The 25,802-nt window shown below is 54.7% G+C and overlaps 1 protein-coding gene across 1 annotated transcript in view; it reads left to right on the top strand.

Moving 5' to 3' along the window:
* RAB11FIP3 (RAB11 family interacting protein 3) overlaps positions 1-22,802 on the top strand; it is an 81,990-nt gene extending 59,188 nt beyond the window's left edge. Inside the window, exons 5-14 of the mRNA XM_045048018.1 lie at positions 3,693-3,842; positions 10,063-10,098; positions 13,967-14,060; positions 14,594-14,697; positions 17,567-17,707; positions 19,465-19,546; positions 20,278-20,415; positions 20,671-20,826; positions 21,005-21,145; positions 21,227-22,802. Of these exons, the coding sequence (XP_044903953.1) occupies positions 3,693-3,842; positions 10,063-10,098; positions 13,967-14,060; positions 14,594-14,697; positions 17,567-17,707; positions 19,465-19,546; positions 20,278-20,415; positions 20,671-20,826; positions 21,005-21,145; positions 21,227-21,340 (1,156 nt within the window). The 3' untranslated portion in view covers positions 21,341-22,802. The remainder of the gene's footprint in view (positions 1-3,692; positions 3,843-10,062; positions 10,099-13,966; positions 14,061-14,593; positions 14,698-17,566; positions 17,708-19,464; positions 19,547-20,277; positions 20,416-20,670; positions 20,827-21,004; positions 21,146-21,226) is intronic.
* The last annotated feature ends 3,000 nt before the right edge of the window (positions 22,803-25,802 follow it).

Genomic DNA, 25,802 nt, shown 5'->3' with positions numbered 1-25,802 from the left:
TGATCCTGGATTTCTCACCGAAGTTCTTAGAAACCAGGGCAGGACACCATATTCAGGGCACATCTCCCAGCAGGATCTTAGAACCCACTTGTCTTTATTGCACCCCTGCCCAGATCTGTTTTCCGCCCTCCCCGCCCCTGCTCCAGGCGTCCCCCTGTGATTGAAGACCAGCGAGGGGAGAGGGCAGGGTCCGACAGGTTCTGGGTGGCAGTTTGCCTCTGCTGCGTGGGAAGCCATCATACTTAGCTGCTTTGGAAGTGGTTTGGTTTTATTTTGTTTTGCCTGTTTTATTTGATTTCACTTTTTGTTTGGCCCTCACAGAGTTTTTGTTTTTTTTCTCTTTAACTGAAGTATGGCATATTGGCCTGTGAGTGCAGCCGTCATAGGTATACGGACCCGCCAGCAGCCTCACAGGCACCCTCTGCCTGGCGCTTAGGAAGAGTAACTACCCAGTGGCGCCTGGGTGGCTCATTCTTGATTTCTGCTCAGGTCTTACTCTCACAGTCCATGGGGTCAAGCCCCGCATTGGGCTCCATGCTGACCGTGCAGAGCCTGCTGGGGATTTTCTCTCTCCCTCTCTCTCTTCGCCTCTCCTACTCATGTGTGCACACACACTTTCTCAGAATAAATAAATAAACTTTAAAAAGTAACCACACAGGATTGTAGCCTTGTTACACCTGGCTGCTTTTGCTTCATGTTGTGGCTGTTGCGGTTCATCCAAATTTTTGTATAGTTGTCAGTTACTTGTTTTCATTATTACTAGAGTTTTCCGCTGTATGAATGTGCTGCAGCTTTTTATTTTAATTCATTGTTGGTGGCCATTTGGGTCGGGTTTACAGCTTTGGTTCTGTGAACAAAGTTCCTATAAACACCACGTGTCTCGTGGCCTGTTTGTACCCAGGAGTGGGACAGTGCTGCATGTGCGTGTTGGGCTGTGAGGCTCCCCCACCAACTGCAGTCTCACAGATACGGATGGGGCTTCTCGTAGTTACCTGCCTGCCAGCCACCTGCGGGGCTCTGGTCACTCCCCGTCCTCTACAGCGCCTGGGCTTCACTGCTTTCTCATGTTCCTTCTCCAGAGGGCATGGAGCTCAGTGTTGGTGTGGGATATTCTTAGTCGCATTTCCTTGGTGAGTGCCTTCTCTTGCGTTTAATGCCCATTAGGTGAAGATCCTTTTTTGTGAAGTGCTTGTTCAAGTCTTTTGCCCCACTTATTTATTGCAGGGATCTGCAAACTTTTTCTGTAAAAGGCCAGATAATAAATACTTTTTGGTTTGCAAGCTGTATAGTCTCAGCAGCCAAGTTCTGCTGTGAAGTGGAAAGTGGCACAGCTCGTGTCTGTGTCCCATTCGTACTTTCCCAAAACAGGCCATGGATGGGATTTGGCTTCTCCTGATCTGTTGGGTTGTCTTTATCTTACTGATTTGTAGGAATTCTTTATATATTTTATTTTATTTTATTTTATTTTATTTTATTTTATTTTATTTTATTTTATTTTATTTTATTTTATTTTATTTTATTTTATTTTATTTTATTTTATTTTATTTTATTTTATTTATTTATTTATTTATTTATTTATTTATTTATTTATTTATTTATTTATTTATTTTTAAAGGTTTATTTTTGAGACAGAGAGAGACAGAGCATGAAGGGGGGAGGGGCAGAGAGAGAAGGAGACACAGAATGTGAAGCAGGCTCCAGGCTCTGAGCCATCAGCCCAGAGCCTGACGCGGGGCTCGAACTCACGGACCGCAAGATCGTGACCTGAGCTGAAGTCGGACGCTTAACCGACTGCGCCACCCAGGCGCCCCTATATATTTTAGATATGAGTGCTTTCTCTGGGATGTGTATTACAGGGATGTGTTTCCTACTCTGTAGGTTGCCTTTGCACTTTCCTGCTAGTGTCTTTGAGGAACATGTGTTTTTAATCTTACTGTGGCCCGGTTCATCCATTCCTATTTTGTGGCTAGCACCTCTGTATTGTTCTAAAAAACCTTTGCTTACTGAGGCGCCTGGTGGTTCAGTCAGTTAAGTGTCTGACTTTGGCTCAGGTCATGACCTCATGGTTCCTGGATTTAAGCCCCACGTTGGGTTCTTGCTGACAGCTCGGAGCCTGGAGCCTGCTTTGGAGTCTGTGTCTCCCTCTCTGCCCCTCCCCCATTCGTGCTCGTTCTCTGTCTCTCTCTCAAAACAAACATTTAAAAAAAAAAAAAAATCTTTGCTTACTTCACACAACTATGATGTTTACTTTGTTTCATCTCTGTGTTCAGGTCTGTAATCTCCCCATAACTGACTTTTTGTGTGTGGTGTGAGATAGGGGTCATCTCCCAAATGGGTATCCATTCAATTCAGCCTCAGTTTTGAAAAGATTCCTCCTTCCCTCACTGTCTGGTGTCCCCTTGGTCCTGCGAGGTGGCTGAGTGTGTGGAGCTGTGTCTGGACTGTGCACTCTGTTCTGTCCATTCTCAGATCGGTACCACATAGTCTTGGACTCCAGCGTGTTGTAGATTGTACTGTCTGTGTAAGTCCTCCAGCCTTGCTCTTCAAGGCTGCAAGGCTGTGTTGGTGCCTTTTGGCCCTTTGGCCTTTCCATGTGGGTTTTAGAATCAGCTTGTTGGTTTCAGGACAAAGGCATTCGCTGGGATTTGGGTTAGGGTTGTGTTTATTATAGATGAATTTGGGGAGAATCAACATCTTCACATTGTCAGATCTTCAGTCTTTGAATATAGTATCTCTGTCCACGTATCTGAATTTCAATGCATTTATGTATATGCCTCAGGATGATGAGAAGTGAGATCATCCCCATCTCAGTTTACTCAGGTTTCCTTGTTCCTGAAAGCGAGTATGTGTAAGACCACGGGATTTGTCCTGAGTGGCTTCAGGACTGCTCTGTGGGCACGTGCATTTCTGGGTGGGCAGTGGGCGCGTGCTCCGAGGGTTGAGCAGCCGTGATGGTCTTGGGGGCGTGCACAGGGACCCATTTCTGTCCCTGACTCTGCCTGTGAGACCCTCACTTGGTTCCCCGAGGCCCCTTTCCCCTTTCCCCTTTGGAAAGGGGCAGCTCTCAGATTCGTGTGCCCGTTAGTGGTGATGAGCTTAATCCAGCCCTGGTGGAGGTGCTGGTGGAGCCACAGCTGTTTCCTGTCGTCCCTGGTGAAGCTCTGGGCCTCCCAGCACTGGCTCGGTTTCTGCCGGCCTCCGGTGGTGCCGGGGCACCTGGTGCTCTGGAAGCTCTGGAAAGCGGGTGTGCAGGAGTGACCTCTCTCTCCGAAGGATGGGTGCTAGCAAACCCTTCACCTTCCCTGCTTGGAATCCTGCTGTTCTGAACTTCACATCCCAGCAGACGTCTGCGCGCACACTCTCCAGCAGTTGTGTGAAGACAGCAGCTGCTGGTAGGGGCACAGGTGCATTTGCAGGAGACGCGCTGAAGTGTACGGTGAACTCCCGGTTTCGAATACTTGTTACAGAATAAAGAATAAAGAGTCTTGCTTCTGAAATGATGATATTTGGGATATGTTAAAATGTATTGTTAAAATCAATCTCACCTGTTCATTTATTTCTTTCTAATGTGGCTACCAGAATGTTTGAACCCAAGCCTGTGGCTAGTAGCACATCTCTGCTGGAAGGTGCCATCACAACGTCGGTTCTGGAGCCACCAGTCACAGTGCGCTACTTTTGTGTTGCCTTTGCAGATCCCACCTGCACAGCCAGTCCGTCGTCACGGTGATAGGTGGCGAGGAGCATTTTGAGGACTATGGTGAGGGCAGTGAGGCAGAGCTGTCCCTGGAGACCCTCTGCAATGGGGAGCATGACTGCAGAGACCCCGCTTTCCTCACCCCCAGGTAATGCAGCCCTGCACTGCCCTGGCGTGTGTGTGTGTGTGCATGCGTGTGAGGAAACATGTGCATGTATGTATGTCAGAGAACATGTGTGCATGTATGCACATATGTGGGAGAACATGAATGTGTGACTATCCGTGTGAACACATGTGAGACCATGTGTGTGCTTCCGTGCACACATGTGTGAGACCACGTGTGCGTGTGTGTGAGAACATATATGCATGTATCGGCATACACGTGTGAGAGAGCATGTATGTGTGTGTCCATGTGTACACACGTGTGGAAGACCATCGCGTGTACATGTGTGGGAACATGTGCATGTATGTACACATGTGAGAGAGACCACATGTACATCATGTATCTGCACGTGTGAGAGAACGTGTGTGTGTACGCGTGTGAGAGAAAACACCTGTGTGTCCGTGTGTACATGTGTGTGAGAACATACGTGTATGTATCCGTGCGTACACGTGTGTGTGAGAGAGAACATTTACGGTCTACTCTCAGCGATTTCAAGTACATGATACCGTGTAGTTACCACGTTCTACGTTCGAGCCTTAGACCTTACTCCTCTTGCAGCTGCACGTTTGTACCCTTTGATCAGCCTCTGCGGGGGCTTTAACATCGCAAGTGATTGTTTGGATTCATGCCCAAATTGTCTGGAACGTTCTGCATGAGTAGGCCGAGGTGCTAGGTCTAAAGGGTGAGACCTTTGCTCATGGAGTAGATCCTCTCCAGCCCACGTTTCTCTTAGGGCTCCGCGTGTGTCCAAACAAGGGGCCTGTGGACCTGGCAGTCTTTTGCTGGTGACTGGCCCATCTGAGGACGTGCCTGCCTGTGCCGGCGAGGTCCCGCCTGGCTCAGCGGCTGCTCTGCACCAGTCGCAGATCCACTTGGCGCCAGGTTCCTCAAACCCTCTCTATTTGCCGACAGCGGAAGCCGAGTATCTCTGAACCTGCAACCGTGAGGCCCTTCTTTTGCCGAGACCGTTGCCCTGGCCCAGAGGACCTGCGGCCCGGGAGAGGGCCTCTGTGGCGAGCCTCTGGGAGTTGGTGTGAGCGAAATATGTGCGTGGGTTTAGCAGCATTTCTTTCCACGTGCGTGTTCGTGGTGGTGTGAGGCAGAGGCCAAGGACTGGACGCTGCTAACCCCGTGTCTGTCTAGTTGGGGAGTCTTTCTGGTCTGCTCGTCTGTGCCTCCCAGCCAGCCTTTTCACTATTTTCTGTGTCAGGTGTAACTTCTGCGCTACCACTAATACTTCCCTTCAACCTGTCTTCACGTGGAACTTCCAAACCAGCTTCCAAAAGCCAGCAGGTCCTAATGTCTCATGGACATCACTGCCTTCCTGCTTTCATCTTCCTGTAGTGGGTGTCCCGCCAGTGCTGTGAAAGTCCATTTAAATTAGATCACAGGGAGGAAAACAGAATCTTGAGTTATTTTATTTAGCCAATTAATTTATTTTTGAGAAAGAGAGCGTGTGCATGTACAGGGCGGGAGCACAGAGAGAGGGAGAGAGAACCCCAAGCAGGCTCCATGCTCAGCACAGAGCCCGACGCTCAGTCTTAGGACCGTGGCATCATGACCTGAGCCAAAGTCAAGACTCAGACGCTCAACCTACTGGAGCTACCTAGGTGCCCCTGAATCCTGAGTTTTTAATGAAGGCCTTAAAAATGACAGAATTGTTGGTGATCATCATCCATGCATAATTCTGACACTGGTGGGCTTTAGAGCAGCGAGTAAAGGAGCTGCAGTACAGTAAGTTAAGCCCCACCTGGAGACGCGTGCTTTGCTCTCACACTGGTGTGTTTTTGACAAAGGACAAGGCAGCAGCATCTCCAGTCATTTCACTTCTTATTAAAGAAGAGTTTGTGTTTTACAATGAAGCCCATGGGCTACCTATTTCCTCTGAGCACCTGACCAGGAAGGAGCAGATGTGTGGCCAGCTGGTGTGTGTCACCGGTCCTAGAGGTGACGTTTGAGGGAGGTGGGCTCACAGCAGTCTAAAAGCAAGAGCCAGAATGTTCCATAGCCTGACACAGTGCTTTTGTCCAGCCCCTCTGTGGGGTCACAGATAATCTGATGGTTCCTCGCTGTCTTCTGAACTGACACTTCTCGTCTTTCTAGCACTGATCCGCTTGCCGCAAAGCTGCACAGCATCCTCACTGATGAGGCTTTTGAGTTTTACTGTAGCCAGTGCCACAAACAAATCAACCGCCTTGAGGATCTTTCTGCTCGCCTGAACGATCTTGAAAAGAATAGGTAACTGACTAGTGCCTGGCCTTGCTCTGTTCAAGTGGGAGGGAGACTGCAGTTACCCGCAGCTCCTGCCAGTGGGTCTGGCTGGAGGCGCTGCTCTCTCGGCTGGGCTGAACCGCAGCCCGGAGGCAGGACCCCTCCCCTGCCCCCCCCACCCAACCCTGCATGTGCTGAGCGTCTGCCCTCCTCGCCCTGTGCATGTGCCACCCTGGGTGTGTGCTGCAGCCTGAGCCACTGCTTCTGTTCCCAGGGGAGGAGACTCCCTTCCCATGTTGTGTGTCCTGGGAGAGGGAACCCAAAGTAGGAAAGAGAGTCTGCACCCGGAAGAGATACATGTTTCATTTTACTAAAAGGTTTCTTTAACTGGGAGTCACATGAAAGAGATTTGGGAAATTTAAAGTGAGATTTGGTCTTTAAAAAAAACAAATTCATAACAGCTTTCAGGAGTATATGTTTACATCCAGTGAGCTCTTCCTTGAACTTATTACTTTATGTTGTTGGGGTTTTTTTTTCCTCTATATGTTGTTGCTTTAAAGTTTTTTTATTTTTTAAAATATATTTTTAAAAACGTTTGTTAGTTTATTGTGAGAGAAAGTGAGCACATGCACTCAAGCAGGAGAGGGACAGAGAGAAGGGGAGAGAGAATCCCAAGCAGGCTCCACACTGCCAGCACAGAGCCCGTGTGGGGCTTGAACCCACAAACCATAAGATCATGACCTGAGCTGAAGTCACGAGTCAGATGCTGAACCGACCGAGCCACCCAAGTGCCCTTAAGATTTTTATTTTTAAGTAATCTCTACACCCAGGGTGCCAACTTTGCTACCCTGTTTTTAAAATAAGCAGCCGGGACCCAGCATGTGTCTGCTGCTCCCTGGCCTTGGTCATCCCGGGTCTGTCCCTCCTCCCCGTCTCCCAGTTCTGGTTTGTGTTAGAGTGTTAGCCTCCCTCTCAGCCATCTGTACCCAGCCCTACTCAGGTTGGAGCTCCAGAAGGAGACCGTTCCTTTTGCTGGATCCCCACAACTTCACACCCTCCAGTTAAAGAAAACATGTTTGAGTAGCTTGCCCATATTGACGTCCATGGAGCGTATTATTGATTTAGGCCCCAGGCCAGCAGAGTTGGTGAGTGACCCACAAAGAGCTCTCACACTGGGCAGGAAGGGATGGTTTGTGCTGGTCAGTGGTGTGGGCTCCCAGGCGGCAATGTCAAGTGGCTGTCTGAAAAAGAGGGGACATGGCTGGTGGGAGGTTACATAAAATGTGGCAGAAGGGCAAGCCATCCTGACAGCTTCAGCCTGTTTAGAGTGGTCTTTTTTTTTTTTAATTTTTTTTTAACTTTTTTTTATTTATTGTTGAGACAGAGAGAGACAGAGCATGAATGGGGCAGGGGCAGAGAGAGAGGGAGACACAGAATCGGAAGCAGGCTCCAGGCTCTGAGCCATCAGCCCAGAGCCTGACGTGGGGCTTGAACTCATGGACCGCGAGATCATGACCTGAGCTGAAGTCGGATGCTTAACCGACTGAGCCACCCAGGTGGCCCTAGAGTAGTCTTCTAAAAATTCCTCCTCTGTCTTGAGGAGCCTGCCCCCTTAGGGCCTCAGCCCAGGGCAGCTCAGTCTTCCTGGTGGGTCCCCGTGGCTGAGAGCCCTGCTGTGCTCCTGACCGGCCTCCAGTTCCAGCTCAGGACATCTGATGTCTTCACCCCTTTGTCTTACGTTCTGTGCAATACTCACCACACAGACTGCAATCCAGCAAATGCCCAGTTGGGTGGAGAGGATTCTTTGTGGCCAGTCGGAAGCCTCAGAGGGGAGTCTGGGGGGAGGTCCCAGCAGTACCGATGAGAACCTAGCCTTCCAGGGAGACTTGGGGGAACTGTGGCAACTAGGGATTTCAAAGACCCGCTGGGCTCTTCCGTAGGGAAGACTAGTCTTCTTTTCTTGTATGTGGTTAGCTGGGTGTTCAGTGCTCCAGGAAGGTCCCTCCACCCGACTGGTGAGGGGTCACCTGTCTTTCCCAAATGGAGACTGCTGCCCTGCTAAGTGGGTTTGAGTACAGGAATGCCATCTCTGTTCTTGAGAGTAAGCATGAAGACGTGTCTCATCTCTCATTTCTGAAGACTTTTGATGCAGAAGTGATCTTTTGCCGTGTTGAGAACCTGCCGCATAACGGCCAGGGTCGCCTCTCTTAGGGTCCCCTTTTGAGAGGGGGAGCCTGGGATGTGGCTAAGTGTGGCCGGCAAGTCCAGTGGGGCCTTCTGTCCAGTCTGAGCCATTCCCTGAGAAAGACCCTACCAAGGTGGGTTCATGTGCCATGAAAATCGTTATTCTCATCAAGACACAACTGTCAGGAAAGTTGTCCTGAACACTGAAGTTAACAGAACTAAATCTTGCTTGTTGGTTTCCAAGAAATTGTCTCAAAATAAATGTATTTGGTTATGGTTTGTGGATGATGAAAGGTGATTTAGTCCCAACTGTGTTTGGAAGCTTTGATGTCATTTATATTTTCTACCCAGTGAACCTCGGAATGTGCCCACAGTGATCATACTTTCCAGGTACTTACAGCCTGTATGAAAACAATTCATTTTGTAGAAATTAAGAAGAATACTAAGAACAAGTTAAGAGTAATAAGGTCTATTTACAAATTATAAACCTCAAAACTGGACTGGCAGTGCAGGCCCTGAATAAGTAAACCGAGTCTGTCTTGTCCCATCAGCCTCAGGGAGTCCCCAGGATATTAGGGTGACATATGTGGTGTGAGTCGGGGCCCTGCCAGGAGAGGGGACACACAGGAGTGGGCATGAGGAGTGTGATGAGTGAGTAGCCCCAAAGGGATGGAGCGATGAGGGCCCCGTGGGAACAGCAGCTGTGAAGAGGCCAGGCGGCGGGTGTCACCCTGACGGCACACCAGTGGAATTTGCTGGGAATTTACCTTCTAGAAGTTGATGGAAATCTGCCCTCTGGCCTGTACCGGAGGCGCTCCATGGCAGAACTGCCCTGGGAGGCGCTGGCCCCTGGGGAAGCTGCCAGGCAGGATCTGGGGTGAGCCCCACCAGTGTCTCTCAGAAGCTAGGTGTAGCCGAGGACACATGGGGACCCTCCCACGAGGGCCCTCTCCAGCACCCTCTGCTGGCAGAGCACGGCAAAGGAAGACTGGGAAAACCGCCCCTATCCTTTTCCACAGAATAAGTGGGGAGGAAGAGTCTGGAAGTGGGCGGCCGTAAATTGGTAACTGACACAGTGTAGGTTTTTCTGCCCGAACTGTGCAGGAATTGCAGGCGTGTCTCGGATGAGCAAGCTGAAGGGAGACGCCATGGGTCTGGTTCCTGGTGTGGGAGACGAGGGTTGTCCTTGTGTTGAAAGAGGGCATGTGTCTTCTCGTGGGCTGAGGCCGGTAGCTTAGCAGTTACATTTGAAAATAAAACTCAGACTTCAGAAATGAGAGGTAAGGTAAGTTTGGCCTTTTTTGCCACCTCAGAGGATTCTGTCAGCCGGACGATGGGTCCCAAGGCGGCAGCGGGAAGGGCTTCCAGATCACCGCCCAGGCACATGAGGTTTCAGTGCCTGAGTTAAAGTTCGAGTCCAAACTTTCCTGTCACAAACAGGCTTATGTCACATTTCATGTGGGGCCTCTGATGGCCAAGTGTTTGGAGGGTAAGCGTTTGGCACGTGGCACTCGTGCAGCCCACCAGTGGGTGTGGTGCTGGGCTCAGCCTCGGAACTAAGGTCTGGTCGCGGCTCCATTTGGGACCTCTGGGAGTGGGAAAACGTGACTTGGCGAGGCCCTGGGACTGTCTCCTGTGTCCCTGAATGTTTTGCTGAGCAGGCCTTTCTGTGTATGGCGCTGGTCTCGGCGGGTGCTGCACGCTTGTGAACATGCCCCATCCCCGTATCTCTTCAGCCTGAATTTCCTGTTTCCTCCCCTTCCTCCCTGTTCTCTGACACGATTTTCCTGTTTATTTTGATTTTGCACAGTCCAGCGAAGCGGCTCTCCAGCAGGAAGGTGGCAAGGTAGGAGACCCTTGGTTATTTACGGAGATGTTCAGAAATGTATCATTAATCATAGCTCTTTAAAACGTGTTTAGAAAATAGTATCTTCCAAGATAAGTTTTTAAAACTTTTGGAAGTCACCTCTCATGGTTTGGGACTGAACATAATTCTTGGGGATGGGTTGTGAAACTAGTTTCCACCGCCACGCCACGATCAGACCCTGGTTTGTGACAGGGAGGTTTGTGCTGAAAGCTTCCGGCATTGTGCCCATCTTATCAAGTCTTCGCAGAAATGTCCTCAGGCGGCCCTTGGCATCCCCACGTGTCATGTCTGCTGTAAGGTAGCCCACGGTGTTATCCGCGAGGGTCATGGCGGAGCCCTGGTCTGGGTCGGCCTCCTTCAGATGCTCTGCCCTTCACGCCCATGCTGGCTCTCCAAGGTGAGAAGAGGGTGGAGGCGAGCCAAATGCCGAGTTTCTGAAGAACACACTCTTGTGGCCATTTCTCCACCTCCCAGCTTTGGGTCTACCTGTCGGCTTCCTGCGTAAGAGGTGGCAGCACGCACAAGTACCCTGTGCCCCCCAGGGCTGGCTCACCAGTTTTCACCGGGCTTGTCTGATGCCAGCGTTTCTCACAGGAAGCCATGGAATGCTCACTTACTTCCTTTCTCCGACAAGTCGCCGCTTCTGGACTCAGTGATGGCTGTGATATTGCCACTTGCCTCACCTTCTCGCCGCACCCCTGCCTCCCCTGCCCAGCTAGGGCCTCTGCCCTCTGCATGGGCACCACGGCTGTGGGCAGTAGCACTGTGGTCCCCGGCCTGCGCTAAGTGTGTGTTTCAGGGCTGGGGTCATGCTGCTCCCTGAACCCGTCTCCCTTCTTTTATCTACATGTTTTTTGTTCGGCACATCTTGTAGCTTCTTGAGAAAAGAGGTGTCCAGGAGATACATTTTTGAGACCTTGCTGGATACTTGACTCCCGTGTGTGACTTCATACAGAATTTGAGGTTGGGAGCCCCTCCTCTGAGGAGCTGTGCACACACCGCCCAGTACCTCCCAGCGCTAGGGCTGCTGCCAGGGCCCTGAGGCTTTCACGTTTTCTTCGCAGCTTTCTCCCTGGAAGCTGAATTTTCAGGTGTTTTCTCTATCCCTGAAGTTTAGAAACTTTGTGATAAGTCTCATGAGTCCTTCCTATTAATTATGCTGGACAGAATGACAGACAGACCGTTTAGGTCTGGGAGTCTCCACCCCTTGGTCCCGTGGACCTTTCTTAGGCTGTTGGATAGCTTCATCCATCCCCCATCCTCCCTCTGGAACCTCCTTGCTGCCCTGTGTGCCTCTGCTCTGGTTCCTCCTGTGACAGCCACAGCGTTTTCTCCGTGTCTCTTCCCCACGTCCTGGTCCGGGCCATCTTTCTAGAGACTTTTCCCTCACAACTGGGGCTGCTGCTGTCCGTGCTGCTGTGGTTGCTTACAGCTGGCAGGTGGCCTCTGGCCCATGTGTGGTGTGGATAGGCCTCGGGCCGGCTGGTGTCCCGGGGCGAGGGGATCTGTGCTGGGCCCGTGTGTGCGGCTCTCGTCCTCTGTAAGGGTGTGGTTTGGAGCCACTCCTGTGTGGTCTCAGGTGCTGGGCCTCCCTGGGTTCTCCAGAGCGACGTGCTGGCTGCCAGCCCCTCCCTGGCCGGCCGCAGCCCTCCTACCCACTTCCAGCGTGGGCACCTTTTCTCTGGTACGGCCTAGTCTCTTCTTTGCCCTTGGCATGGGAACCTCCTGTGTTTCTTTTTCTAGTGTCTTAGGGGTTTAGTGGAAGCAGAGGTGAAGGTTGTCAACTCTTTTCTGCACTTGTTCTCACCAACCCCCTTGTAGAGGAGCATCGAGACTCCAGGGAACATAACGTGTAGTCCAAACTACACGTTTGTTACAAGTTTGGCATTGCTTTCCTCCTCCCCACCATGTTCCACCCCAGACGGCCTACAGATGGTGACAGGAAAGAAGGTAAAAGCTGTCCCCCCAGCCTCCTGCATCCAGGATGTGGACAGGCCCTGGGGTCCCTGGGCCCGTGCTACCTCAGCTCTTAGTCTCTCTCTGCCTGCTCCTTTGAAATACCTTCTGAGAATTTGATCTTTCCTTCACAGATACCATTTGGTATGAAAAAGTCTAGTCTGCGACTGTTTATAGTTTGGTTCACAAACAGCATATTTACAGTCTACACACGCAGACGCACACACACAGTTTTAATCTGCCATTTTATGCTTCAAACCACCACTAGAATTCTAAGGAAAACTCAGTCACAGGTGCTTTCGCTGTTCACATTGTCTCAACATGCCTTTGCATGTGGCACTGGACCGTGTGGTTTGGAACCTCCAGCTCTGGCCTCTGAGACCTGGCTGTGTGCCTGGCCTAGATGGAAGTGGTTCTGGGGTCAGTGTGCGTACAAGGACTCGGAGGAACCCGCACACAGCACAGCCAACCTCAGGACGGGGCAGCACCAGCGGGATGGCCATAGGGCTGACGGCTGCCATGCACAGAAGACACCCTTGGGGTGCATCAGGCATCTCCCGCAGCCCCCTCTCCTGTGGGTCTCCTGCGTGGTGGTGGATTTAGATAAACAAGGCCTAAAGGGGCCACACGGTGAGGCCACATATTAGGAACCCATGTTGGGGCCAAAGTCATGGAGGGGTATTTAAACACAGCAGTTGGACAAAAACAGGATGGCCCTTTGGGTTTAGCACCCTTCAGGGAATCAGATGAAATCCACAGAAAGGTGCTCAGTGTCCCACCCAGGACACCTCCGCTGGACTTCTGATCCCCAGGGGTGAAGATGTCCTCCTTTTTTGTTCCCCTTAGAACATATCTGGAAAAAGATATCTGGAATGTATCAGCTCAGTCAATGCTAAAAACGAAATAGAATTTTATGCCTTTGATAACGTAGAAATCTTCAGTGTAGTTTTTAATAGCATTTTATTGAATTCTTATCCTGTGTTGTGTCCTTAAAAGGAGCTGTTTATTTATACGGCCTCACTTACACCTCATAATAGCTCGTGATCCCCATTTTATAGGAGAGTAAGGCTCAGAGAGGTGAGTGGCTTTCTCAAGGCCACACAGCTCTAAGCATCAGGCTACTGAGTTTGGAGCCTGGGTCAGCGTGGGTAGACTTGCTGCTGGGACTCTGTGCAAATGGTCTGAGAGTTTTAAAAGCAGGTAAATTAAGCTGATACAGTGTCACCATAGCCAGTGAGACTGCCTCTGGGGTGACTGTGAACATAGTTTGCTGAGCACCTGCTAGGACGCCAGTGGCTGGGGAACGAAGGAGGGGCTCTGAGGGTACTGAGGGCGCTTCTGCAGGTCCACCTGGCGTGGTCCACAGTGCGGGGCTGTGGCCGCAGGGGTGCTTGCGTCTGCGCGCCTTCCCAAGCTTGACCCCAGGAGAAACTCCAGGTGCGGCCTTGAAAGAGACCCCTGGTCTCTTGCTGTTACTGCCACTTAAGGAGTGTGTTTGAAAACCAGGTAGCAAGAGTGCATGTGGGTGATGCCGCATGCAGAAGGTATGATCCTGAATTAATGTTTCACGGGCCTGTGGCCGAGAGGAGATTAGTTCATATCAGAGAGAGGAATGAAGTCGTGTTTTATTACCCGAGGACAAAGTACCCTCATCCATTAGCTTCCCAGGAAGGCGGCCAGGACGTCAGGTTCCAAAGAGCAACGGGGCTATCCTGTGGCCCTTAGGTGGCTGTGTCCTGCCGGGACCCCCTTTGGTGGAAGCCTGGGCCCGTGGTGCTGGCTTCTGGTGTTCAGCCCAACAGATGCTCATGTTTATAGAGCTAGTGACTTTTCCTTGCTGTGCTCTGCTGAAGGACCTTTTCTGGACTGGGCTATTGTTTCTTCTCCACAGGTACCTGCACCAGTCAGGGGCCCTGACCGTGGAGGCCCTACAGGACCCTGCCCCAGACCCTGTGGAGGGCATGGAAGAGGACATTGCTGATAAGGTAGGCCCTGGACCACCTGCAGATGGCACAGCCAGGTCTGAGGACATGCGACGGTGCTGCTGCCTTGGGATGCAGGCCATGCTGGGGTGCGGGGGTGCCAGCCTCATCAGAGGCCCCAGTGATTGTGCAGTGGAAGGAGCGTTTCCCATTGTGCGTGGAGAGGCCGGTTGTCAGCTGTATCTGTCTGTGGGCCCATCTGGCTGCACCGACGTGCAGGGACTCTGTTCCCCTGACTCTTGGAGGCAGAATCTGGGGGTGCTCGAGGTTTCAGGGTGGTGACCACAGAACCAGACAACGTGTGGAGTCACAGTTCCCAGAGAGTCCGTGTGGGGGGTTCCTTGGGGCAGGACAGCCATGCTGTGGAAGCGACCCCAAGTTTCTCAAGGGCCAGCTCAGCCAGAAATGAGGAGGAGTGGCACAATACCTGCAGCTCTTCCCGGGTCCCTGCTTGCTTCCTCCGTGAGCTGGACGGACCCCAGTCCCACCCAGTGGACACTGCCTCCTGATTCTGAAGCCCCTATGTCACTCCCGAGGTCGTCTTCCTGGAGAAACGGGTGTCGGAGCTGGAGAAGGACACGGCTGCCAGCGGGGAGCAGCACAGCCGGCTGCGGCAGGAGAACCTCCAGCTCGTGCACAGGTGAGGAGGGCGTCCGTGGCCCTGGCTGCCTGTCCGCGTGTGACCCCGCAACCCCCTTGCTGCCACGATGTGGCTCACACATGGAAGTGCCCCTCCACCAGCCACCGGGAGTCAGGGGATGGTGCCAGCAGCCTCCCGAGCGCGGTTCCCACTTAGTGGTGCCCCCGCCCCCGGCGTGTGTCCGGCCCCAGGGGAGACCAAAGGGAGGCACCAGCTCACGTCTCAGAAGTATGGCGGCCAGCACCCAAGCTGCCTGCGCAGAGTGTCCAGGAGAGGCTGGCAGAGGCGGAGGTCGCGTGTGGAGAGTCATGGAACTCTCTGGTAGGGTCCCCGATGTGTGTCCCTGTTTCCAAGAACCTGTCCTGGCCCAGATATGCCTGGAGATGGGCTTGCTGCTCTGTGACTGTTGCTGTGCTTGGTACACCCGTATCGTCCCCTCTACCATGTCCTGTGAGGCAGATGCCACCTAATGTGCCATCTGGCAGGCGAGGACACTGAGGCACAGGCCATTGTCAGAGCCAGCCAGTGGGGCCAGGAAGGGTAGGGCCTCCAGAGCTCCTGCACTGGGGAGCTGGACCCACCCTGGAGCACGCGGGCTCTTGCAGGGACGGGAGGAGAGGGGGAGCCACCGGCAGACGGGATGCACAGTCTGGCTCAGCTGGGCATCCGTGCTGACCTCCCCCACCGTTGTTTTGTCTGCGTTTTGGAACCACTCCTGCCATGTAGCCTCACACCCAGTATAAGGGAAGACGTGTCTCCTGCAGCATATGAGTTTGGCTCAGGAGCGTCAGCTTCCTGGGCTGTGCCTGCATGCAGCTGGGTGTCATGGGGACACAAACAGCATTGTGGGAACGAGACAGTGTAGGGAGGCCCTGGAGGCGGGGGGAAGGCTGGAGGCTCTGTCCTCACCTGGCGGCCTGGACCTGGGCCCGGGCCTGAGCCTGGCTCTGCCCCACGTTCTGTGATCTCAGGCTCCTCTGAGTAGGTGTTGTGAGTGCTCCCGATGGCAGGAGGCTCACGTGCACTCACGGCTCCAGGGGATGCTTGGCCCCTGCCGTGATATGTTCATCCTGGAAGGCACTGACCTTCCCCACCCGTCCTTCGGTCTCCTCTTTGGATGCTGAGAATTAGAACGAGTCGTGTTACTGCACACATACTCCGTATGTCACTTTAACAGTAGAAACAGGTTCCCTATGTAGTCGAGGGCCTGGGCTAGGCAGCTGCACGCCCTCCAGGCTCTCACGGGAGGGTCTGCCCGTGGCCTTGGTGCAGAGCTGGGTGGGGTCGGCACACTCGTGGAGGGGCTTGGTTCCAGTGCTGCACAGAGCATCTGCCACATCTCTGGAGGCGCGTGTTCTCCCTCCTTGTTCGCGTCCAGAGGGACGTGGATGGGCCACCGCACTCATTTCTCAAGCTGACCGGTGAGGCTTCATTTGATCTGATGACACTTATCAGTTATCCACGTATGGAGTGGAAAGTCCACGTGCTGTGCCCCAGGGCTTGCCACGTCCAAACCTGTGGTATTTCTTTAGGTGTTGCCTGAGCTTTCCTAAAAACAGCATGCTTCTGCTGCCTTTCCCGCTGTCCCAGCGACCCCACCCCACGCAGGTTCTGGTGCTCAGCTTCGTACTTTCTGGATCACCACCCCAGATGATCACCTGGGGCGGGCGGAGAGAAGCAGGTTCTGTGAGGCCTCATGTGTCTGCAACGTGCGTGTCCTCTGCCAGTGTGACTGGGTCTGGAGTTGTTCCAAAGCAGGGGTCCCCAGGACCTGGCAGGCAGGCTCTGGGCCTTCTGACCACACTGTGACTGCAAGCCTGGCGCTCCTGTTCTTCCTGCCCTCTGTGGGGTCTGAGTTCTCTGCCTGGATGCCGGAAGGGTCTCGTTTCCTGTGCTGGCACGTGGTTTCCAACCTTTAAATCTGGAAGCTGTGCCTCCGCTTTGGGAAGGTTTCTAGAATTATTTCTCTGCACGGCTTGTTCCATTTTCTTATTTGTCTGAACTTGTGTTAATCTAACGTTAGACCTTCTGGACTTTCTCATTTTCTTTACTTTTCTATTCTCTTTGTCATTTCCGTCTTTTAAAATTGTAATATCCTTGTTTTTCTTCTTCAGCTCTCCTGTTGAATTTAAAATTTTTTCTTCTCATGTTTTTAATTTCTGAGAATCACTTTGTAAATTCCCTTCTGGTGTCCTGTTCCTGTTTCCTGGAAGCAGTGTCTTTGCTCTGAGGCCTGGGTTACAGGGCTTTCTCCTGCATGAGGTCCTTTTTCTCTGTTTGCTTTGGCCACTTTGTGTCAACACCTTTCCCATGGTGTCTGGTGATCTTGGGCTCTCCATTCACTCTTACGTGTGAGGCACCCCAAGGAGGTTGAGAAGCCCTGTGTGCATTGACAGCTTGTGGATGTGGGCTCCATGGGCAGGGCCCCGAGCCCTTCTCTCTGGGATGGGCATTCCCTGCTTCCTGCACGTGGGCGTGGTGGTCTGGGAAGGTGCCGGGGTCAGGGCCCCCATGTGCACGTTTCCTTTGTCTCAGGTTACTGCTAACACCCACCCGTGCCTCTCCCATGGGTGACCTGGGTGCTCAGCCTACAGTGTCCGTGCAGGGTGCTCCCGGGGGCAGACACCTGGTGGGCTTGTGCCCCTGGGAGGGTCTCCTGGCCACACGCCGAGCGAGCTTCCCGAGAGCGCTGGAGACCGTCCCTGCTGTCACAACTTTGCCACCATCTCGAGGCCCCGGGTGCGGGCATGGGAGGCCGAGGCTGTCTGGGGGATACGACCCTTCCTTCGGAACCATCCTTGACCAGAGCTGTTGGGGGGTGGGGTCATCTCTCTTTCTCTGCTGCCCCTCCTTCCCTTCGCCTTCACAGAGCCAATGCCCTTGAGGAGCAGCTGAAGGAGCAGGAGCTGAGAGCCTGTGAGATGGCGCTGGAGGAGGCGCGGAGGCACCGGGAGCTCGTGTGCAGGATGGAGCGGGAGCGCAGCATCGAGGTGGAGAGCCTGCAGGCCAGGTGGGGCGTGCAGCCCCAGTGGCTGCCCCTCCCAGCACATCCGGTGTCTTAGAATAAAGCCGATGTTAGAGAAAGGGAAAGCCCGCGCAAGGAAAGCTGTAAAAGTGCTGAGTGTCACAATTCAAAGACTGACCCTACGTGGATGTCCTTCTGAGTCCGTCTCTAGTTGGGGTTCTCCTAGTCAGAACGCCAGGCCTCTTGCAGACAATTTGACGCAGTGCCTTTGTGCTGCTCCGGAGGTAGGAACCTTTGAAGAGTCAGGAAAAGTGGGGAAAACAGCGTGGGTTTGCACGCCCTGCATGAGACAGCCTGTCAAGGCCTGGGAGCAGCAGCAGCCACCACGCGGGGTGTAGGCCAGACATGCGGCACACGCGTATGGTTGTCTCTGTGAGCAGGGGTCTTACAGCGTTGGGGAGAGAGAGCCCGTGTGTCCTTCAGCGGAGAAATGCTTGAACAGGCCGTCTGAGAGCTCCCCAGAGGTCCTCCCCAAGGTCAGAGAGGGCGAGGGCATCTGATGGCTCATTTCATAGCTGAGCCGGAGCCACTTCCCGAATTCGGGACACAGCAGGTGTAACTAGATGAGCGGGTTTCCAGGCTCTGCAGCCCGAGTGTCCCTCCCCCACTCCTAATGCTGGGGTGCATTGGACTTTACTGGAGAAGAGCTCCTGTGCGTTTTTAAGAGTAGGGGTGCAGGAGGGGCTGCGTGCAGGGCTGTGCCAGCCACCTGGACACGAGGCCCCCTGGCATGTAGACACAGTGGGGTGCTGCTCTGGGTTCAGCCGGGCCCAGATTCCGGCTTCCAGAGGACAGAGAAGGGACGGGAAAATGCACCTGATACAGGACACACCCGGAAACACACCTTCACCAGGCGATCCAGGTCAGCATCACCTGCGGGGAGTCGTGAGGACTCAGACACCCGATCTGGTGACGAGAAGGGCACCTCCCCCCCAATGACCCGTCTCATCACGAGAAACACCAGATCAACCCAGCGTGAGGGACACTACCAAATAAGTGACCAGAACTGCTTAGAACTGTCAAGGCCACGAAGAGTCAGGAAAGGCCGGGAGACTGCCACAGACCCCAGGGGACAAAGCAGACGAGGCAGCGTGTGCAGTGTGGCCCAGAGACTGGAGGGCACGATTGGGAGATGACATGAAGTCCATGGTTTGATGACTAGTATACCCCGCAGGGCTGTGGTAAAGGCGCCACGTGACCACATGACGGGCAGATGCCATGCAGGAAGCAGTACCGGCCAGGCCCACAGGGACTCCATGCCATGTCTGCAACTTTTCTGTAAACCCCAAAGTATCCCCAACCCCAGGGGTATTTTTTTTAATGTTTGTTTAATTTTGAGAGAGAGAGAGAGAGAGAGAGAGAGAGAGAGGCAGAGCACAAGTTGGGGAGGGGCAGAGAGAGGGGGAGACACAGAATCAGAAGCAGGCTCCAGGCTCTGAGCTGTCAGCACAGAGCCAGACATGGGAGCTTGAACTCGTGAACTGTGAGATGATGACCCAAATTCGGGTGCTCCACCGACTGAGCCCCTGAGGTGCTCCCCCCAAGTGTATTTAATAACTATCCCAGCGTAAGGGAAAGCTTGGGCCCGGAGCACTTGAGTGGTACGTAGGGTCGGAGCATCTGAGGAGGCCTCTGTGGCTCCCTAGGCAGCTCCTGGCAGGGCTGCCAAGACACTGGGTCTCCCTTGCCCCAAGGAGCCACGTTTCCTGGATTGAAGTCCCAGCTTTGTTCTTGTGTCCTAGGCTGCAGCAGCTAGATGAGGAGAACGGAGAGCTAAGGTCCTGCACGCCGTGTCTGAAGGCCAACATTGAGCGCTTGGAGGAGGTGAGCCGTCAGTGGGGAGCACAGAGTGGGTGGAGGCCAGGCCGGCTCACAGGCCTGCCACCCTCTGCACCTCATGGGTCCTCTGAAGCGAGGCAGCCACACGGCCAGCCACGGGGTGTGACCAGAGGCCAGGAAGCTATGCTGCTCCGTAGCGCAAGCTGTTACCCTGGGCCCACTGGCCCCATATGGTGAGGACAAGGACAGCTCGGTCCCCGCCTGGCTTCCCAGCTTTCTCACGGATCCAAGAGTTCAGTTTAGATTAACCCGTGGTCCGAATCCAGGGATGATGTCCTCCAGGGGCTGACTCCAGCTGGACCCCTCGTGACCTGTCCTGCAGCTGTTCACTCGAGAAGCCTCTCCTCCCCTCCTCTCCCCTCCCGGTCACATGTCCCCTGGGAAGCTCCGAACCCGGAGAACATCTAAGACCACCTGGGCTCTGACTCCCCTGAACTGTTCCCTCTGGGCAGCCGTGGGTCCGATCCTGCTCTTGCATGGATCCTTTCTGCCCTGCCTCGCCTGAGGAGCAGTCTCTGTGGCCTGTGCAGACACCCTGCGCCAAGAGCACCCCAGGCGCACCTGCAGGCGCGGTGCTCGGGGTCAGCACTGCCCCAGGAGCACCATGCCCGGGTGATGGGATGGCTGAGACGCAGCCATTGTGGGCTGAGCCCGGGGGCCACGGAAGACTCGGGAAAGCTGTGTGGTTGGGGCAGCAGGCAGGCTTATTTCCACAGGAGAAGCAGAAGTTGCTGGATGAGATGGAAGAGTTATCCCTGCGGCTCAGTGATGAGCAGGAGAACAGGAGGAAGCTGGGGGACAGGCTGAGCCACGAGAGGCACCAGTTCCAGAGGGACAAGGAGGCAACCCAGGAGGTGAGCTTGGCACCCGGTAGGGGTGGGACCTGCGTCCCTGCGTGGGGTCCGTGCCTGTGCCCTCCACATCCTGAGACCTGCAGCTGGCGGCCATGTGGTGCTGGGCGTGAGGTGGTATTTGGGAAGCGTGGCTGGCATTGTCCTCCCACTCGGACGTGGCACTCGGACTGACCCAGAGGTTCTGAAGCTGAGGGCTGAGCTGGCACTTGCTGCCTCGGGTGCCCGAAGGCCTGCTCACCCTGTGGTTGCCTGCAGTTGATCGAGGACCTGCGCAAGCAGCTGGAGCACCTGCAGCTCTTCAAGCTGGAGGCCGAGCAGAGGAGGGGCCGGGGCAGCAGCATGGGTCTGCAGGAGTACAACAGCCGCACCCGCGAGAGCGAGCTGGAGCAGGAGGTCCGCAGGTTGAAGCAGGTGCGGGCAGCCACACCCCTGTATCCCTGCAGAAGCTTCCAGGAGCCCAGCATGGGGCAGGGGGCACGCAGGGAGCTGGTGTCCGAGCCAGAGGCCGTTCCAGCCACTCCCCGTATGGGCTCAGCCACTAGCGGGGGCCCCCCGCCCCGGGAGTGACCCTGTCGTGTCCCCTATTCAGGATAACCGTAACCTGAAGGAGCAGAATGATGAGCTCAATGGGCAGATCATCAACCTGAGCATCCAGGGTGCCAAGAACCTCTTCTCCACGTCCTTCTCAGAGTCCCTGGCTGCGGAGATCAGCTCCGTTTCCCGAGATGAGGTAAGGCCCATCCAGGCCCGGCCACCGGGATGTGCCACAGTCTGTGCACCAACCCAGCACTGACCGCTGCTCTTCCCACAGCTCATGGATGCGATTCAGAAGCAGGAGGAGATCAACTTCCGCCTGCAGGACTACATTGACCGGATCATCGTGGCCATCATGGAGACCAACCCATCCATCCTGGAGGTCAAGTAGAGGCAAGAAGGCCCAGCTCGGTGGGCCCAGGACCCCACCCGCACCCAGGAGATGGCCACGGCGCACACACAGCCGAGACAAGCGGCTGGGCTGGGGTGCATAGAAGGGTCTGCACAGGGAAGAGGAACAGGAGCTCCGGGGCCAGGGCCCACGCAGGAGAGGGTGGGGCTGGACCTGCTCTCTGCAGAGATGTGGGGAGTACGGCTCAGGCTCAGGCGAACCCCTCTGCGAGTTCCCTCTCATGTGGCACACCTCTCTGCTGCCCTTCTTGTCAGGGAAGAAAGGAAGGACACGTCCCCACCGGGACACTGCCATTGCATCTGCTCAGGGGCCCTCACCTGGATGGCACAGAGGCCCCAGGACCCTCTCACCAGACGTGGTGGCGTGGGAAGGACTGCCAGGCAAGGTGGTGCACATCAGGCTCTGGCCGGGAGCTGCAGGACCCCGGCTTTCCTGGGGCTGTGACTCTTGAGCTGCTCCGCCCAGCCACCCATCCAGAGAGGGCACCGCAGTCCAGCTTCAGACCCAGGGGCTCTGCAGCTGGCCACGCAGCTGTCCCCATGCCCCAAACCCTTGCTGCGGTAACGGGGCTGGGGCCGAGCCTCTGCTCCAAAATCAGGACTTGAGAGTCCCACCACATGGAGCATGCTCCCTGCACAGGGTGGGTCTCAGGGCCCCTCTGACTCCAGGTGTGGCAGCATCGTGGCGAGAAACTGCTTCCCCATGGGTGTGGTCCCCGGCCTCCTGGAGCCCTCCCCTCCCTGAGCACGTCTCAGCTGCTCTGGGTGAAGTCCCGGTCTCCTGGGCCAGAGTCCACATGTCTGGCACCACGTTTCCTCTGGGAGTTTGAAGTCGCTGAAGTGGCCATCCTTCCCCGAGCTGCATTTTGGAGGAGGCTGGGTGGTGCGGGTTCTCTAAGTACATAGATCCGGAGCAGAGAGCAAGGCCCTCCTGGCAGCTTGTGGGTTCCTTCAAGGAAGCCATTGCCTGGCTCTGTGCCACCACCGCCAGGCACTGCACCACCATGGGGGCTGCTGGGCCTGCCCCCACCCTGCGCCTGAGCACTGTCCAGGAGCCTCTGGGTGCTCCAGGTGGGTCAAGACCCCACACACAGACTGGCCACTGCTGCGTGCAAGTGCGTATGTGAGGGCGTGTGTGTGTGTGTGTGTGTGTGTGTGTGTGCGTGCGTGTGTGTGTGCGTTGCCCTGTGTCCCTCCATCCTCTGTGTGGCCCACCTTCTACACTAAGATTTAAGATGTTGCCTCGTATTGTACATTTTGGGGAAAGCCTTGGGTGTAAATCAGTGTAAACTTGGAGGAGAGATTTTTCTATCATGTAGAGTAGGTATTTTTTATAGATTGAAGGTTGATCAATTTTTTAATACTTCCAAGAGAGAAAACTATCTGTGTATACACATGAAATATATATATATATATGTATGATAATAAATACTGGAACTCTGCTTTCCGTGCCCAGCCCTGCCCCTGTGACACAGACTTGGATCTGTTTCTGTCCATCACCCAACGGTACCGTAGCTGTAAATATGAGTTGCAGGGAGATGTTTCATGCACACACCCAGGTGTGGACTTGCACAGTGACCCTCTTTCCTTCCCCTTGAGAAAGACTTTTCAGGCAGAGCAGTGGTGACCTGGATACTAGAGGGCAAGGCCAGGACGCTCTCACCGAAGATTAAAGCTGTCTATACCCACTGAGGCCGGCTTCTTCCTCCGTGGGGTCTGAGGGCTGGGTGGGGATGCCATGGGCCTCGCCTGGTCCCCCAATGTATTTGGGGGTTGGAGGCTTTGCGCCACGTGAGCTCAGACAGCAGGAGACCTTCTGGTCAAGCTGGCCCTTCCTGGAGGCCCCAGGGTTGCACCTCCAGTCTGGACCCCCAGCAGAGCTCAGCCAAGGGTCCCTCCTGGGGCGGGGCCATGTGATGGGGCTTTGGGGGCCATGGGTGTTCATGGGAGGACACAGCCCGAGTATAAGCTGGGCTGAGGGGTTGCATCGCAGATCTGGGGCTCCTCAGTGTCCCCATGGGACATGTAACTGGATAAAGAACAGGCCTGGGGGGGGCGCGGTTGGGTCACGCAGTATACCCAAACTGAAAGCACAGGGGAAGCACAGGTCCCGACAGGATTTGGCTTGAATATCAGGAAGAAGGTCACGCTGGGTGCCCAGGCTGAGGAGGAGAGCTCAAGTGCCACTGTAGTCGGGGAGGACAGTGAGAAGGTTCTATGGGCAAGTGACTAAATCTAATTTGAAGTGGGGGTTGTTGGCCAAACCCCCCCCCCGACTCGATTCCCCAGCCCAGGTATCCACAGGAGCGGCAAACCGTGCATTTACCACATCCCTCGCATTAAGCTACCTGCATGCCAGTCACAAGACTGAAAGGTCCAGGGAAGACCAAAGACCCCACCCCCAACCACCCAGCAAGGCACCAAACGGGCTTGAACCCAGGTGTGCTGGCCCACCGGGCCAATAACCTGAGGGCCATGGGGAGGGGACACTGGCCTGTGGTGAGCAGGGGCCCCAGGACTCCTCCCCAGCTGGGGCTGCAGCAGCCGGACTCCAAAGGGTCACCAGGGTCAGGCCTGGGAGCCCTGGATCCTGTGTGGGTGGCAGTGAGGACACAGACTGTCATCCTGCACGTGGCCCACTTGCCCCTGGTCCTGCATGTGTGTACCACCACTGAGGGTCCCTGTGCCCGAATCCCGCTAGAATCTCCATTCCGTGAAGGTCTTTGGGTATGTCGTCTACTGCTGTGTCCCAAAGCCAAGAACAGCATGGGCACACGTGGGATCTGCACAGGGATGCTTGAGCCAACGCCTCCCACCGATACACAGGGCTCTTTGTCACAGGGCTCTTTGTGTTCGGCCCTTCCCAACCCTTCTCCAGCTCCCTCCCCTTACCTTGGACACATAGCTACTCCACAGTCCTGAAAACTCCTCCTGAGGCCCGCTTGTAGTGACTGGGCTTCCTCCCCCTTGACAACAGGCCCTGGCCCCTTGCTGGGAAGGGCAGGAATGCTCCTCTCTCCTTAACCGCTCCCACCCCCCCACCGCCCCTGGTGGATGGCCTGGCTCTGAAAAACTCTGCAGTGAGCTGACAGGAATCTCGATTTCAGTTGCTTATCTTGTTGGGAAGTTACATGATACCAGTTGAAACACAGCCACCCCAGGCAGTGTGCTGTGGAAGGGGCAGGGGAGGGAAGGGGACCTGTGGAGTTCGGCCCTTGACTGTCTTCTGTGATTCCACAGCCATCATGCGGGGGAGGAAGCTAGGGACAGGCAAGTCACAAGCTTGCTGCTTAGAGAACTCAGGAAGGGGCACCATCCCGGCTGCAGCATGTGGAGAGTCAGAGAGAGGTTTTCCTGGGGCTTGGTCTCCTGGGAATACTGAGCTCTGTCCCTGAAGGTCCTACTGAGGTTAGCTTAGATTTTCTGGACACTGAAACAAACCAAGCTTCCACTTAAATTCTAAGTGTGACACCTGGATGGCTCAGTCTGTTAAGCGTCCGACTCTTGATTTAGGCTCGGATTTGTGAGTTTGAGCCCCACACTGGGCCCCTCACTGACACTGCAGAGCCTGCTTGGGATTCCACCCCCCCCCCCCAAACGCTGTGTCTCTCCCAAAACAATTAAAAAAAAAAAAACCCAACTCTACCCTATCTGGAGGCAGAATTGAGCCACAGCCAAGTACTCTTCCTGAATCTCTTAGCTGACATGCCTGGTTTTTCTCGTCTCTTGCGTGACCAGTGCCTCCTCAGGCTCCCCAAGTGCCCCCTGAACACGACGAGTCTTTAGGGCTCTGCCCTCAGCATCCTGGCTCCCCATTCCACAGCCTCCCTGTGCTTCGGCCGCAAGTGAACATTTTACTGCATGTCCTGCTGCCTCCGAACATCTAGGCGGCATAGGGGCCTCCAGTTTCGTGACCTCTGGTTGGGTGACCTCAAGCTGTCCAAAGGGAACTCAACGGTGGAGACTGGACCTAGGAAGCTCTTTTGTGAATGGTGGTGGCGGCAGCGGGGCGGGTGTGTTTAGAGGCCCCTGTGGAGCAACACTGGCTTCCCAGGTTTAGGGGTCTTCCTGTCAGGCACTAGCCTGAGCGCGCTGTGGGTGGTATCTCACTTCGTCCCCCTTCACCGAGAAGGAAAGTGAGGCTCACAGAAGTAATGTGACCAAGTCACGCTGTAAGTGCCCGGGCCGTGTCTCCAGCCAGGTCGGTCCCACCAAAACTGGAGCTTTTGACCACGAAGCCTTGAGAGGACCCGCGGAAGCAGACAAGTTGCAAAGAGAATTGCGGTGGATGGGAGGAGGGGAGGTAAGAGGGCTGGGGAGACCCTGGGAGGGCGCCACGGAGGTCTGCGGGCCCCATGGAGACGGAGGGACCAGGGCCTAGTCGGGCGCTCCTCCAGACAACCGCGGAAGCAACCACAGCACCACACCTGGGCCTGCAACGC

Source organism: Felis catus, chromosome E3, assembly GCF_018350175.1.
Source record: "Felis catus isolate Fca126 chromosome E3, F.catus_Fca126_mat1.0, whole genome shotgun sequence".
NCBI classification, from domain to species: Eukaryota; Metazoa; Chordata; class Mammalia; order Carnivora; family Felidae; genus Felis; species Felis catus.
The sequence above is the reverse complement of the archived record's forward strand: the minus strand, read 5'-3'. Positions and strand labels throughout refer to the sequence as shown.